At 43.1% G+C, this 14,375-nt stretch overlaps 1 protein-coding gene across 1 annotated transcript; it reads left to right on the top strand.

The window, feature by feature from the left end:
* The first annotated feature begins 2,111 nt into the window (after positions 1-2,111).
* Positions 2,112-12,735, top strand: UTP6 (UTP6 small subunit processome component). The gene is made up of 19 exons (XM_083874360.1): positions 2,112-2,251; positions 2,354-2,438; positions 3,078-3,119; positions 3,204-3,296; positions 3,440-3,487; positions 4,286-4,349; positions 4,777-4,895; positions 5,379-5,456; positions 5,880-5,961; positions 6,937-7,018; positions 7,634-7,815; positions 8,451-8,530; positions 9,194-9,271; positions 9,417-9,596; positions 10,473-10,553; positions 11,254-11,363; positions 11,448-11,514; positions 11,796-11,868; positions 12,431-12,735. Exons 1-19 carry the CDS (start codon positions 2,160-2,162, stop codon positions 12,586-12,588), a joined length of 1,794 nt encoding a protein of 597 aa, XP_083730486.1. The 5' UTR covers positions 2,112-2,159; the 3' UTR covers positions 12,589-12,735.
* The last annotated feature ends 1,640 nt before the right edge of the window (positions 12,736-14,375 follow it).

Below are 14,375 nucleotides of genomic sequence, written 5' to 3'. Positions count from 1 at the left end.
TGAAAAGTTGCTATACCTCTCCAACAGAGAATTAGTTTATTTTTTTTTAATTGGTCCCAAAATTTAAAAAAGCCACCACAAATCCAAGTCACAGCAGGTGAAAAGAATTACTGCTGTTCTTGATAGTTCTTATAAAGTATTTTGTCTTACCTGTGTTTTTAACAAAAGTCAATTGCTCAGGTACTCGCTCTGAACTTGGCAATACCTGTTAAAACTTTTAACTGTAAAGGGAAAAATCACTCACTTTTTTTTTTTGGCTATTATGTATGAATTCTGTGCCAGAAGCCCTCTTGCCCATAGTCTGCTGCCTCTTCCCCTGGCACTTGTTTTTTCAGAGACAAACACCTGCCTTTCCCCCCAGGAGGGAGCGAAGGCTGTGACAGGGTAGTTTTGGAGGTGGGGTTGGTTCTGTGGCTGACCAGCTCAGTGACAACAGTGGCAATTAAAAGCATAAGCAGCAGGTACTGCTATGGATAAAATGCATTTAAGCAATTTTCTCAGTAAATTATTTCCCATCTCAATTTTTATTTTTGAAACATCCCTAATTTTGGAAACAAAAATTTACTGTTGCCTGGTTTTATTGTTAACTTTCTCAGAATCATAGACCCATGGAATGTTTTGGGTTGGAAGGGGCCTTAAAGATCATCCTAGTTCTAACCCTCTGCCATGGGCAGGGACACCTTCCACTAGACCAGATGACTGCAAGCCCTGTCTAACCTGACCTTGAACACTTCCAGGCTTGGGGAATCCACACGTTCTCCAGGCAACCTGTGCCAGTATCTCATCACCCTCACAGTAGACAATTTTTTCTTAAAAAATTTGGAAGGTGGAAAGAATGAAGGTGCCATGTGAGAGATAAAGAGCCATATGTCCTGGAAGAATCCCACCAAGAAGCAAAGTGCTGGAGCAGTTCCAGACTGATGTCCTATCACTGAGCCTGGTCAATGCTATCATGTTTAGCTGCAATGTTGGTGCCAAGAGGGTGGTACCACGATCTTTTTGGTGATGCTCAGCAACAGGACGAGGAGCAATGGCCATAGACTAAAACACAGGAAGTTCCAGCTCAACACGAAAAAAACTTCTTTCCGTGGAGGGTGGCAGAGCACTGGAACAGCTGCCCAGGGAGATGGTAGAGTCTCCCTCTCTGGAGACATTCCTGCGTCTCCCCTGCTGCAGGTGACCCTGTCTGGGTTTGGACTGGGCGATCTCCGGAGGTCCTTTCCATCCTGGCCGAGGATGTGCAGGCTGCGCGGGCTGTGCAGGCTGGGCGGGCTGTGCGGGCTGCGGGGCTGTGCGGGGCTGTGTGGGGCTGTGCAGGTTGTGCGGGGCTGTGCGGGCTGCGGGGCTGTGCGGGCTGTGCAGGTTGTGCAGGCTGTCCGGGGCTGTGCGGGCTGTGTGGGGCTGTGCGGGGCTGTCCGGGGCTGTGCGGGCTGTGCGGGCTGTGCGGGCTGCGGGGCTGTGCGGGGCTGTGCGGGGCTGTGCGGGCTGTGCAGGCTGTGCGGGGCTGTGTGGGGCTGTGCAGGTTGTGCGGCACTGTGAGGGCTGTGCGGGGCTGTGAGGGCTGTGCGGGCTGTGAGCTGGGCAGGTTGTGCGGGGCTGTGCGGGGCTGTGCAGGCTATGCGGGCTGTGCGGGCTGCGGGGCTGTGCGGGGCTGTGCGGGGCTGTGCAGGTTGTGCGGGGCTGTGAGGGCTGTGCGGGGCTGTGCAGGCTGTGCGGGCTGCGGGGCTGTGCGGGCTGTGAGCTGGGCAGGTTGTGCGGGCTGTGAGGGCTGTGCGGGGCTGTGCAGGCTGTGCGGGCTGCGGGGCTGTGCGGGCTGTGAGCTGGGCAGGTTGTGCGGGCTGTGAGGGCTGTGCGGGGCTGTGCAGGCTGTGCGGGCTGCGGGGCTGTGCGGGCTGTGAGCTGGGCAGGTTGTGTGGGCTGTGCGGGCTGTGAGCTGGGCAGGTTGTGCGGGGCTGTGCGGGGCTGTGCAGGTTGTGCGGGCTGTGAGCTGGGCAGGTTGTGCGGGGCTGTGCGGGCTGTGCAGGCTCCGCGGTTCGGCCCCGCCGTGCGGGCAGGGGGCGGCAGAGCGGCGCGGAGGCCGCGGAAGAGGCGCAGGCAGCGGGCGGAAGCGGCGGCCGGGCCGGGCTGTGCTGTGCTGGACTCACCGGAGCCCCGCAGCCATGGCAGAGCGCATCGAGCAGCGGCTGGAGGATCGCATCCCGGAGCTCGAGCAGCTGGAGCGGGTCGGGCTCTTCACACGCAAAGAGATCCGGTGAGCGGGGCCGGGATTCGGGCTGGGGCCGGGCCCGGGCGGGCGGGTGAGCGCACGTGGTGGGCCGGGAGCGCTCCGGGCGCTCATCTCCCCTTCCCGCAGGGCTGTCCTGAGGAAAGCATCGGCTCTGGAGTACAAAATCCAGCGGAGAGCGCTGCGGAAGGAGGATTTCATTAATTACATCCAGGTAGGCTTCACCGAGGGCAGAGCAGGGCAGCGCCTGGTGCAGACCCAGCTCGGTTAGACCCGGGTGGTTCTGTAGTGACCCATGCTGGAAACAGGTCAGAAAGCGGAGACCGTTCCTCACCTGGTCCCTGCTGTTCACCTGTGAGCGGTTCTTGGCACCAGAGTATGAAGCGTAGCCAGGAGTGGTGCCCGAGTTTGGGGTCAGGCTTCTCTCGCCTTGTGATCTTTTCCTGTAGTTTCTTGTCTCTCCAGGGATGTAGAGCCCCCAGTTCCCTGATACGCTGTGCAAACTGTAGTTAAGGGGAATTAATAAGTTCGGTATTGGGAAAAGGTTCTTAAAAGGGTGGTCGGGCACGGAACAGGTTCCACAGGGAATGGCTGTGGCCAGGAGCCTGACAGAGCTCCAGGAGTGTTTGGACAGCGCCTTAAGGCACAGGGTGGGATTGTTGGGCTGCCCTGTGCAGGGCCAGGGGTCTTAGAAATGTAGTGACCCAGCCAAAAATTACTGCTTGTGTTTTCCTGACTGTAATGACTATTGTCCACCTTATCATCTATAACAAAGTTGATGTAGTTTTTTTTCTTGCCATGTTGTTATGTCCTCCACATTTGCTTTTAAATATCTTTTTTCTTCCCATTTTAGTACGAAGTTAATCTGCTGGAACTGATCAAGAAAAGAAGAGCAGTAAGTTTGCCAGTTGTTAAGAGTGCAAAATACTTTATGCCAAATTTTCTATTGCAATAAAATTAGTATTTTTTTTCCTCCTAGCGTACTGGTTATTCGTTTAAGAAGGATGAAATTGAGCACTCTATTCTGCATAGAGTCCACAGCCTGTTCAACCGAGCTACAGGGAAATGGAAAGTAAGTTTATTTGTATGAGATTTGGAATTCTTTTTTTTCTGCATGCCAGGTCATTGGACCAAGGGTGTTTTGTTTGCTTCTCAGTGTACAAGTGATTTTTTACATTGTGAGGTTGATTCTCATCTTCTTTTGATTTCCAACAGGATGATGTCCAGCTCTGGCTTTCCCATGTTGCATTTTGCAAGCAGTGGGTGAGTTTTCAAATCCTGATCTTACCCAGGTTGAGACTGGTGCTTATTCACACATCCAAAGCTTGATTTAAAGATAGGGTTACAAATTTTACTGCTGCATGGCGTAATACTGAAATTATTCTGATAGTATTGTTGGAACTGCTTGGGATTTTCACTGATGTATATAAGTGTAGAGTTTGACTGAGAATGAATTAGTATGAAATTTGATGCTTGCAGGGGCAAAGTTGAGGCTGACTGCATTAAATCTGGAGTACTGTTTGGTGTGTGAGAACCATAATATTGGTTATACCTTCTCTGGAGTGAGTGATTCACTTGTCTGTGAATTGTGATTTTGTTCCAAGTATTTGTTGTAGTGGCTGTGATGAAAAGCCTAATTCTATCAGTTTTGTAGTTGATAAACTTATCTCTGCAAGGCTTCACATTATTACCAGGATTCAAGTGTTGTCATTTCTGTACTGAAGAAGGTGACTTTGCATGGTGGTGAAGGTGGCCAAAAGAAAATACAATCATTATCTCAGAAGAGGGCAGTGAAACCATGGGTTTGGGACTTGGGCAACATTTGTGTTGGCTGTGTAGTTCAGAAAATTTGAGTTAGCCATGCTGTTCTAATGGGGTGACATTTAAATGCTGGTTACTACTGAGTAAATATGAGAAACTTTCTAGTGTAGATAAAGTAGCAGAGAAGCATCTTTTTCAGAGCAATTGTGCTACAGCTTGTAACCTTTCCTACTGAGGCTTTGATGCTGGGGGTTCAATTCAGTACCAGAGTGGGTGAAACAAAGCTGCTTTTTTTTACAGAATGCAAAGCATCAACTCAGTAAGGTGTTTTCTACCATGTTGGCCATTCATTCCAATAAACCAGGTAAATAACACAATGGTCAGTGCTGCATAAATGCCTCAGCATAGGCTGTATGGTGTTGGTTTAAATTCTTGTAGATCTCAGTTCAAGCTGTTGGGCTGAACTGTTCCTACTCTCTGTTCTTTGCTTCAAAGAGAAGGGCTCTGACAGGGGTTGTGCTGAGCAATCATAGAGGGATGGGAAGTAGGTCAGAATGACCAATTCTCAGGTGGACTGGGGACCCAGTAGATGTAGAAGTGAGAGATTTGAGTTGAGTGCTCATGACTGCTTTTCAGCTTTTGAAGACATCATTAGATCTGTAGCTAAACCAGATTAAACTTCCTGGATGTGCCTATCTGCTTTACAGTTTACGTGGGAGATAATCAGTCTTATTCCAGTGCTGAGCTCATGTTGTGAGGTTAAATAAAGTTATTTGTGTCACCTGTTGCAGCCTTGTGGATTATGGCAGCAAAGTGGGAAATGGAGACACGACTGTCATCAGAAAGTGCCAGGCACTTGTTCCTTCGTGCCTTGCGCTTCCATCCAGAGTGCCCCAAACTTTACCAAGAAGTGAGTTCCTGTTTTTCTTCTGTGACCACTTACTTGATCAATCAGAGCAGATCAATTCAGCATGTTTCCCAGATCTGTCTGAGACAACTGGAAAAACTTGTTTTCCCGTCAGCAGGAAAAGTCAAAAATATTTAAAAAAACAACCCCAAAATTCCTTTCTAAGGTACTGTTAAGCTCTGCTAGGATGTAGTTGTCAGGCTCAGTCTGGCATCCCAATCTTTGTTGAGGAACTTGGTTTCTTTGGGGGGCAAGTTAAAGAATGACTAAAAAATGATCACTGCTACCTGTTGGAAATTTCTGGCCAAATACACAGGGCAGTTAGTGGTAGGTGCACAAACCTTCAAAAACCAACCCTCTAGGACATGTGTGGGGTGTGGTGGAGTCCTGATTTGTATCTCCTCAGAGCTTGTTTTACACTGTTTGTGGACTTAAATTTTTATGATTGATCCCCACAGTAATTTAATTTTTATTTCACTCTTGCAGTATTTCAGAATGGAGCTTATGCATGCTGAAAAACAGAGGAAGGAGAAGAAGGAATTTGAACAAGCAAAGATGGACCTGGTAGGGCAGCTAAACTTACTTAAGAGATATTGTCTGCTTGTGTGTTACATGTTGAAATTCACAGTTTTGGATTAATGGTTTATTCAGCAATGGTTTAGAGTAAGTTTTTGTTCATGTCCTGCACCTGTGTGGAGCTTTTCAAGTATTTGCTGATGCTCAGCTCTAATACTTCATACATTTATTTTTTCTTTGCATTTGTAGACTCTTTTATTACATTACCCATTCTGAAAATTAACAGTAATTTCTGGAAAGCAAAAGTCAAACTTCCTACCTCATTTCTTTATAGCTGATTTGTGCAAATTACATAAAAATAGACTTGCATGAAGAAAACCATTAATATCTTCTGATTTTTCTTTCCCTGTTTGCAGAAATGTTAGTTGAGAAAGAACAATAACTTCTTCAATGATATGCTTGATATTTCAGGGGGAATTCAATTACTCTGAAGAAATTCTCAATGGGGAAATGGCTCGCATAGTCTACAGGGATGCATCTCAGAAAATTAAAGGTGAATTAATATTTCTTGTACTTACTCATTAAGAAAATTATAAGCTTTAACCCAGTTCTGCAGTAGGCAATGCTGATAGACTTGGCTTCAATGTAAACACTAAGATCCTTTTTTCAAATACACAATTTTTTCAGCAGAACCTATTTAATGCCAGAGTGTAAATTAATGGTGCTGGTAGTTCTCATTGCATATTTCCTGCAAGCTGAAATGTCTTCCAACACAGCAGCTTTTAGGCTGAAAAGGCCCAGTGCTGGGTTACAGCCTCAAAACTTGATTGTTTAGAAAAGAAAACTGAAGGACAGTTCAGAGTTACATTCCTTTTTTACTTTGCTGAACATCAGATCACAACTAATCAGCTGCCACTAGTGGCAAAAACAAAAATTCAGACTGATAATAAACTAGGCTAAATTATTTTAAATTAAGCAGGCTTGATAAAAATCAGCCATTTTCTTGAGAGAATTGGGTAAAATAACTGCAAACTAGATATCTTTGAGAACTCATGATAGACTTTGGACCAGGGAAAATACAGTAATGAAGATTGAAAATTAGTGGGGAAAAAGAACATTAGAGGAAATTTCATAAAGAGTTGGCTTAATTAAGTTTTCTGGAGAAATACTGGAAAAAATGGGCTTACAAATGATATGTAAGCACCTAAAAATAGTAAGGTGAGTAGTGGCTGGTGGTGGTTCACAATGATCTGATTATGTCATGTCACTTGGCATTTTCAAAGGTAAGTTGTGGAGATACAAGACACAATTCATGGACATCTATTTTGTGCAGCTTTGGGGAGATCTATACTGAATGTGGAGCATTTTGTGTTTTTGTACCAGAGCCAAGTGAGGGAATAGATGAGGTGCTGATTAAATTTGCATGTGGAACAAAGCTATAGAAATGCAAAGTGCAATTAATGTAATATGTTAAGGAATTCTTCAGCAAATACTCCACTTGATAGTTTTATCTTCTCTTGAAATGTAGGTGTTGAGTTCCAGCTGGCTGTGCTCTCTATTGCAAAGCTCTTTGATTTTACTCAAGATTTGCAAAAAGAAATCCTTGAAAGGTGAGTTGTGGCTCTGTGTTGTGTTTTTATTTTATTTAGGTTTGAATTTTAAGAAACATATTCTTACAAGTTCTCTAACTTGCAGTGAATTGACTGGACTTTCAGAACTAAAGGCTGTTCCTCTAGGAAAATACTGTTAAGGCTTATGTGAAGTCCTTTAAGAAAAACAAAAGCGTGATCTTTAGAGGAGGATACTTGTATCTAATTTCAGAAAGGGCCTTAAAAAGCTGCTAAGAAAATTTAGGTAAAATATAGTTCTTACTGAATAATTATTGCACTTAGTTTCTGTAAATTCATTGCAGGAACCGTGGATTTTCCTAGTGTACTTTAGTGGGGTTTTTGTGTCTTTTGCTTCTCCAGTTGTTTCTGTCAAAAGAAAGATCTCTCTTGACACCTCCCTGTCTGTTTCTTGTTATTTCTGGAGAATATCCATATTAAACAATATTTTAAAAAGCTAATATTTTGTCTTTCTCTTGTAGAAAGAAAAATATTTATTTTCTGACATTTGGTTACTTGGCGATTAACTACATTTCTATAGCAATACAACAACCCTCTTAAACAGACCGGCAGGTGAAGAATGGTGGCTGTGGGCAGTTACAAGCATGTTGTGTTCAGTTTGCAGGCCAGATATGCTGATGATCCCCTGACATGGGACTACATGGCCCGCCGGGAGCTGGAGCTGGGGTCCCTGCAGCCCACAGAAAACACCACAAAACAGAAGAAAGTCTCAGAAATGGCCCAGAATGAGGAACGGTGCTGTGCAGTCTTTGATGAAGCTGTGAGAGCAGTCCCAACAGGTGAAATGTTCTGCCTGCATTTTAACATTTGTGTCTGGTACTTGAGCAGCCTGTCAAAGCCTTGAAGAAGGTGATGGCAAACTCTACCATACCTAAGAGAAGGCAAGCAGTTCTTAGATGCTACCTCTTGGGATCTGTTTCATGTGTTATTTGGGTTATTTTCCAATGTATTTATCCTCTTGGAGGAGCTGCTTAACTGAAAATGTGAGCTGTGAGTAAGCAATGGTTTTGAGTTGCCAGGGGAGTGGATATCCAGCTTCAGCCTCTGGTATTGTTCTTACTTGCAAAGGAGGTTGTCAGGGTTTGGGGAGTGGTCTCAAACTTGCTGCTGTACAGCCTTTAAAGCCATAGAATAGTTTGGGTTGGAATGGATCTTTAAAAGTCTCAACTGAAGAGCAAAGAACTAATTAAGAGATTGGTGCTCTTTACAAAGAGTTACTGCCTGCAGCTTGGACTGGAGAACCCTTTTAAAGTGTAATGTTGTAAATATAGGGCCTCTCTTGTAATACAACATTTTAAAACAAAGTTGGCATTAACACTTTGTATAATTTGTATCTTTGTATTTCTTAAATACAAGTATTTGTATTTATTCTTGTGATTCTGTAAAGTGTGATATTATGCCTTTGCTTCTACAGAGGACATGTGGAAATGTTACATCACTTTTTGCTTAGAGAGGTACAACAGAAAAACCAACAGTAAAGAATTAAAGCAAAAGGTAAAAGTTTATTAGGAAATAATACTAACAAATATTTTTACATTTTATCAAAAATACCTGTAGCCATCGTTAAAAATAACTTAATCTCCATCTGGGAGGATCACTTTTAGTACCAGGCTCACAGGTGGCCTGCCTGCCATAAACCAGCCTTGTCAGTAAAGTACAGTGACCTCTTTGGATGAAAGCTAAGACTGCAGACTTGTTAATCATGGAATCATGGAATGGTTTGGGTTGAAGGGGGTCTTAAAAATTCACTGATATGTCCTTCAAACCTGTGCTTGTTCAAAGAAGAGGATGGATTAAAATCACTCTTGCAAATAAGTCTGAGCAAAGTTTGGTGCTGGCACGTGGGTAATTTAATTATGCATCCCTGCTTATGTGTGACTCAGTGAATTAATTAATTATTCTGTGCAACTTGGTTCCCTAGTATTGCACTATAAGAACAATGCAATGTTATTCTTTGCTCCTTAAGGAAGAGAAGTAAATGCTCAGATTTCCACTTTATCTTGGAATGTTTGCAGGTACCTAGAGCATTAAACACATAATGTGTAATTAGATATTTACTGACATGATACACAATCCAGTGGGCTTCTTGGAATGCTGGAATCTGGTGTATATAGGAATAATGCTTGTTTTCTTTTTTTTCTTCTCTGTTGGTTCTAGAGGCTGGAGAGGACACTGAGTGTGTTCAGCAAAGCCCATGAGTCCAGTTTGCTCTCAGAAGCTCTCTACAAACAATGGGTAAGAACTGACATAGAAGAAATAGATGCTGAGGCTTTCCTGCATTATTTGTGTGCCTATCTTTGCCATTTTTAGTAGACACAAAGATGAACAATATTGGTTCAAAGCCTTGCTTTTTTACAAAGCCATATCTGGTGGGTTTTAGCTTCAGCTCCTACTGGACTCTAACCTCTCTGAGAAGGCTGTGGAGGTGGCAGAAGCTGCAACCAAGAACTTCAGCCAGTCTGTGGAAACGTGGCAGATGAGGCTGCAGGTGCTGATCCAGCTGAAGAGGGATGATGTGACCCAGTGTTTTGAAGAAGCCATTAAACATGTGAAATCTAAGGTCTGTGCTGGTTTAATGGACTTAGATACATTAGCCTTGTGCCGGAAACTTCTGATGAATTTTTTTTGTTGTTGGTTGGTTGGTTGGTTTGGGGTTTTTTTCCTTTGTTGTTGTTGGTTTGGTTGGTTTTTGGTTCATGTGGGGTTTTGTTTGTTTGTGTTTTGGGGTTTTTGTTTGTTTTTTTGTTTTGTTTTGTTTGTTGCCTTTTGGGAGAGTTGGTTTTGTTGGTTTTTTTGTTGTTGTTTTTGTTTTGTTTACAAAGCATTGAAAATCCCTAACCATCTTTGAGGTCAGAAAAAGAACTTGACGTTTCACATGCAAATTTCATTCCTCAGTATTAAGGAATTGCCAATTCACTTAAATTTCAGATTTTTAAAGTTTGAATGCTTACAGGTGACATTTTACATATTCTCCAAGTAGCGAGCTGGTATTTGTGTCTTAATGGAAAAATGTGTTTCCCTTTCTTCACTGTCTGATACACCAAATGCCTGTGTGGTATTTCAGGCATTGAATTAGCTGTGTGCTCTCCTGCTCTGTTCCATTTCAAACCCTGGGCACAATGAGTGAGGAAACAGGAGGGTTTCTCTCCTTTTTGTACCTGGACATCACCTCTGTGTACTGCAATGCTCAGTGATGCAGAACTTGGTTCTCATCCTTGGCAATGCAGCTGTCCAGCTAAGGATGATTTATCCTGTAAGTGAGGAGGGAAATAAGAAGTGATTTCAGTGTGCTGTTCAAAGTTGCCTTTCCAAGAGCTGTGTCTAAAGGGTATGATTTATAACAGGTAATACAGAACCTGATGGCTGCGTTGCTGTCTGTTTCTGTAAATCAGAGTCACTGTATTTCAGCCATTTGATGTGTTTGCTGACCTTGTAGGGCACCTTGCCATTGTGGACCCTCTGGATGGAATGGAGTGAGGGCACAAACAGCAAGGAAGACACAGAAGCTCTCTACCAGGTACTTGGCTAATCAAATTCTACTTTTATGTCTGTGTCAATAAAATGGAACAATGTGTATGGCTGGAAAATGCAACAAATGCTTTATACTGTGTTGATATCAAAGAATTCCAAGCAAAAGTATATGTATTTAAAAAACTCAGTTGGACGTAGACTTACAGGCACAAATGTCATTTCCGTGTTCTAAGTCTTATGTTTGTAAGCACAACCAATGATGGACTCCTACTTTGTGGTGTAGAATATTTCCTCTGTTTTCAGATACCTATCTGAGCATGAAAAAGAGAATTTTCTAATCTGTGTAAAAACATGAGTCTTGTTACAGAAAAGTCAGGATCAGAATGAGAATTTTAATCTCACTATGGATATCTTCCGTAGTATAGGGCAAAACGTTCTCTTTGCTTGGCATGTTGGGTGTTTTTTTTCCCTTCCATTTACAACATAAAAAACATATTTCAGGTAGAAGCTTGAATTCAGCTGTTTGTAGAGTATTGTGAAACCCTCTGCATGAAGGGGTTTATGGAAATGCCAGTTCCACCTATATGGAATACTGGAGGACAAATGTATTTTAGGCTTAGGAGATCTTTGTGTCAGATGCCTAACTAGGGAGAAGCACTAATTGGGCCATTTAATTGTAGGTTATGTGATAGATTTATTTTTTGTTTATTTTGTGTTTTTTTTTTTTTTTTCTTTTGAACTTGCAGAGATCTTTACATGCCACAACACCTGCTGAATCTGTGACTATGAAAGAAATGTATCTTGACTGGACTTACAGAAATTGTGGTTATAAGAAAGTTAAGAGACTCTTTACCAGGTAAAAAAAACAACCTTCAAACCTGATTTATTCTAGGGTATGTGTTAAAATTCCTTTAGTCTAAAGTCACTTATTTTATTTCAGCCTGTGTGAAAATCGTCCATTTTCACTTGACTTCTTCATGAAGATGATCCAAATAGAAAAGGAGCAAGTAAGTTGTTGACTATTCAATTAATGCTTTGTGTTTGTAAAATACAGTTCTAACTTGGGATCTAAATAGACAGCTGAGTAGTGGTGTTAGTCTGATCAGTTCATTTTTGTCCTCTGCAGTTGATTCACAGGGTGTGATACAAAACCAAGTTCCATGGTAGCTAATCTTCAGCAGTGTGTACACGTAATTGCCATGACTCTCTTCCTTTATCAGAATCTAATCATGCTGCAGATTCACTTCTGTACAAAATAAATGGCCTTTTAATACCTTCCTTTTTTTAGGAATCCTGCAAAATGCTTCATCTGAGAGAATACTATGAACGTGCCTTGAGGGAGTTTGGTTCAACAAATATTGGTAAGGGGGATTCTGGTTTTTATTATTTATTCATTCATTCACTGCTGCCTCTTTTATTTCCATCCATTTCATAAGGTACCTGTTTGTTCTGCCCTTGTGCCTGCTGTCATACAGTGTGGAACTTATTTCTTCTGTGCCATTGAGTGCAGGACACTCCAGGGATCCTCCACTGTCAGCCCAAGGTCATTGGCACTGGGATAGTTTCAACACAATTAGGAGCAAACCAAGTTCAGACACTGGCTGGCATAAGAAATGTGTATCACTTTTAATTTGGATTTATGAGCAGTATGGAGCTATATAATCATAATCAAGATTTCTGCAGTATTCCTTCTAGGAAAGTACACAGCTCAATTATTGTTGCATTATTTATGAAGACATCACTGTTCCAGCTGGCAATAGAAGCCAGGGTTTTGCTCCTCAAGGTGCTGGAGATTGTAGTTTCACAAAGTAAACTCCATTGCATTAATATCAAAGACACTTAGAGAGTTTCTAGTTAGGCTTGCTTTGTTTGTTAAGTAATATCTACTCAAAATCTAATCAGAACTTTGATTTTTTTTTAAAGACCTCTGGATGGATTATATCAAGGAGGAGCTAAGTCATCCCCAAGGCAAACCAGAAAACTGTGGGAGCATTCACTGGCGAGCTATGAAGATGTTGCAAGGAGACCTGGTGGAAGATTTTGTTTCTAAATACACCTTATTGCAAACTGGACATTTATGAAAAACTATACATAGTTATAACATGACTGCATTTTTAAATTTCTTTGTACAAAGGTAAATATGTTCCTGGATTTTATTAAAGTTTACCTTCTTTACCTTTTATGTGACAAAAAAGAATCATCTCTGTTGCAGTAATTTCCAGTGTTGATTCTGCCAGGGGCAGGTTCAAGTGCACAGTCAGAGGAGGAGGCAAACCTCTGAGGGTGTTTTTATCAAGACTTCTGAGAGCAAACTCTTGATCCTGCTCAAACATTCAGATAGTTCTAGTGCATCAGTTTTTATACTTTGGAAAACTAATATTACTACACCTAAATGCAAAAAACCCAGACCAAACCCTGTGGAAAGTATACCTGGTGGGTGATCTTTTCATCTTATTAAGCTGAATCATGGAAAGTGGAACACTTTTCATTAGGTAATCAGCAATCAGTAAAAATACAGTATTTATTGCTTCCTAGCCTTGAAATAATCTGTAATCCTCATGACAAAAAGAGAAACCACCTCTGCAGCTACCTTACATTGGTATTTGCATCCTGGGAGTGATGACGGGTAGAGGGGAGCTGAAGTCTGTTAGCAAAGTCCTTGAGGTGAGAGTGGAAAGCTCTGATCTACACTTGAACTTTCTGTCCACCATGCTTAATAATCGGGTAATGTTTTTTGAAAGAGTGCTGTCCTTGGCTGTTTACAGAGCCACAAACCTGAGAAATCAACATAAATACTATCCTTGGACCATCAGAGAAATGTAGGGAAAGTACAAGAACATGCAGCAAGTGTTCCTCTGTGCAATTTCCTGATGACTGAAGGGTGACGTAATGACAATACAGGGAAATTTTCTTGATTTTGCACTCAAGTAAAAATTGCGCTCCTCTCAAGGAATGAATTCCAGTAACTTAACTAGCTGGGAATAAAGTTTGGAGCAGCAGTCTGATAAGATTCCTCCTTCTGTGACCAGATCTGAAGTACATTCTGCTTTTGTGTTCCCCAAGCTTTTAGCTAGGCCATCTCCTATATCTCCACTAGTTCTCTGCCACCTCATTGTCCTACATTTACATTTCCTTACTGATAATCACTTACACCCTCACAACCCCTTATGTTGTTACTCCCTCTCCTGAACCACTTGTTGCTTCATCAGTTGCACAACTAAAAGTTTTTAAGTGCAAAATTTGTTGCTTTTATAAGTCCAACAAAGCTGCTAACTCCATCATTTATCAGAAAGTGAGCCTTTTTTTGTCAGCTGTTCTGGTTCCTCGCAGAACTTTGCCATTCTCCCCAGGGACACACATTCCCTGCAAGATGCTTCCTGTCTCTCCATGTTGTTAGCAGGCTGCTACCACGAGGCCGGAAGCAAATTGTTATCTTTTGGCAAGGGGAGAACTCCACCCAGCCATGAGAGGTATTGATACTTTATTTACAACTTCAGGAGTGAAAAGGTGCTTTCTCAGAGCTCGTGTCTGTGTTTGTCCAGGGTGCAGTCTGGGTTACATGGCGGTGTTGGGTCATGGTTGTTACACTCGATGATCTCGGAGGTCTTTCCAGCCCAACTGCGTCGGTGATTACGATCTTTGGGCGTTCGCGGCGTTGCGGGCCCCGAGGTTGGAGAGAGAGCAGTCCCACCGTCCCTGCCAGCCCCTCATCCCGGTGCCGCACCCCGTCCCTGGGGCACAGCCCCGGGCCCGCCCGGCTGACGCTGCCCGGGGGCGCCGAGGGCCGGGCGGGGCCGGGCGGTGGATGGTTCCCTCAGACGGGGCCGCGCGGTGGATGGTTCCCTCAGGCGAGGCCGGGCGGTGGATG

This window comes from Zosterops lateralis, assembly GCF_965231275.1.
Source record: "Zosterops lateralis genome assembly, chromosome: 18".
NCBI lineage: Eukaryota > Metazoa > Chordata > Aves > Passeriformes > Zosteropidae > Zosterops > Zosterops lateralis.
This window is presented reverse-complemented; position numbering and strand designations above follow the sequence as displayed.

What these genes read in the sequence shown, in the direction of transcription:
- UTP6 (XM_083874360.1), top strand. Translation starts at nt 2,160, where the DNA reads ATGGCAGAGCGCATCGAGCAGCGGCTGGAGGATCGCATCCCGGAGCTC. An exon ending in AACAAGCAAAGATGGACCTG is followed by an intron (nt 5,457 to 5,879) that starts GTAGGGCAGCTA and finishes TTGATATTTCAG; the next exon opens with GGGGAATTCAATTACTCTGA. An exon ending in TGTGAGAGCAGTCCCAACAG is followed by an intron (nt 7,816 to 8,450) that starts GTGAAATGTTCT and finishes TTGCTTCTACAG; the next exon opens with AGGACATGTGGAAATGTTAC.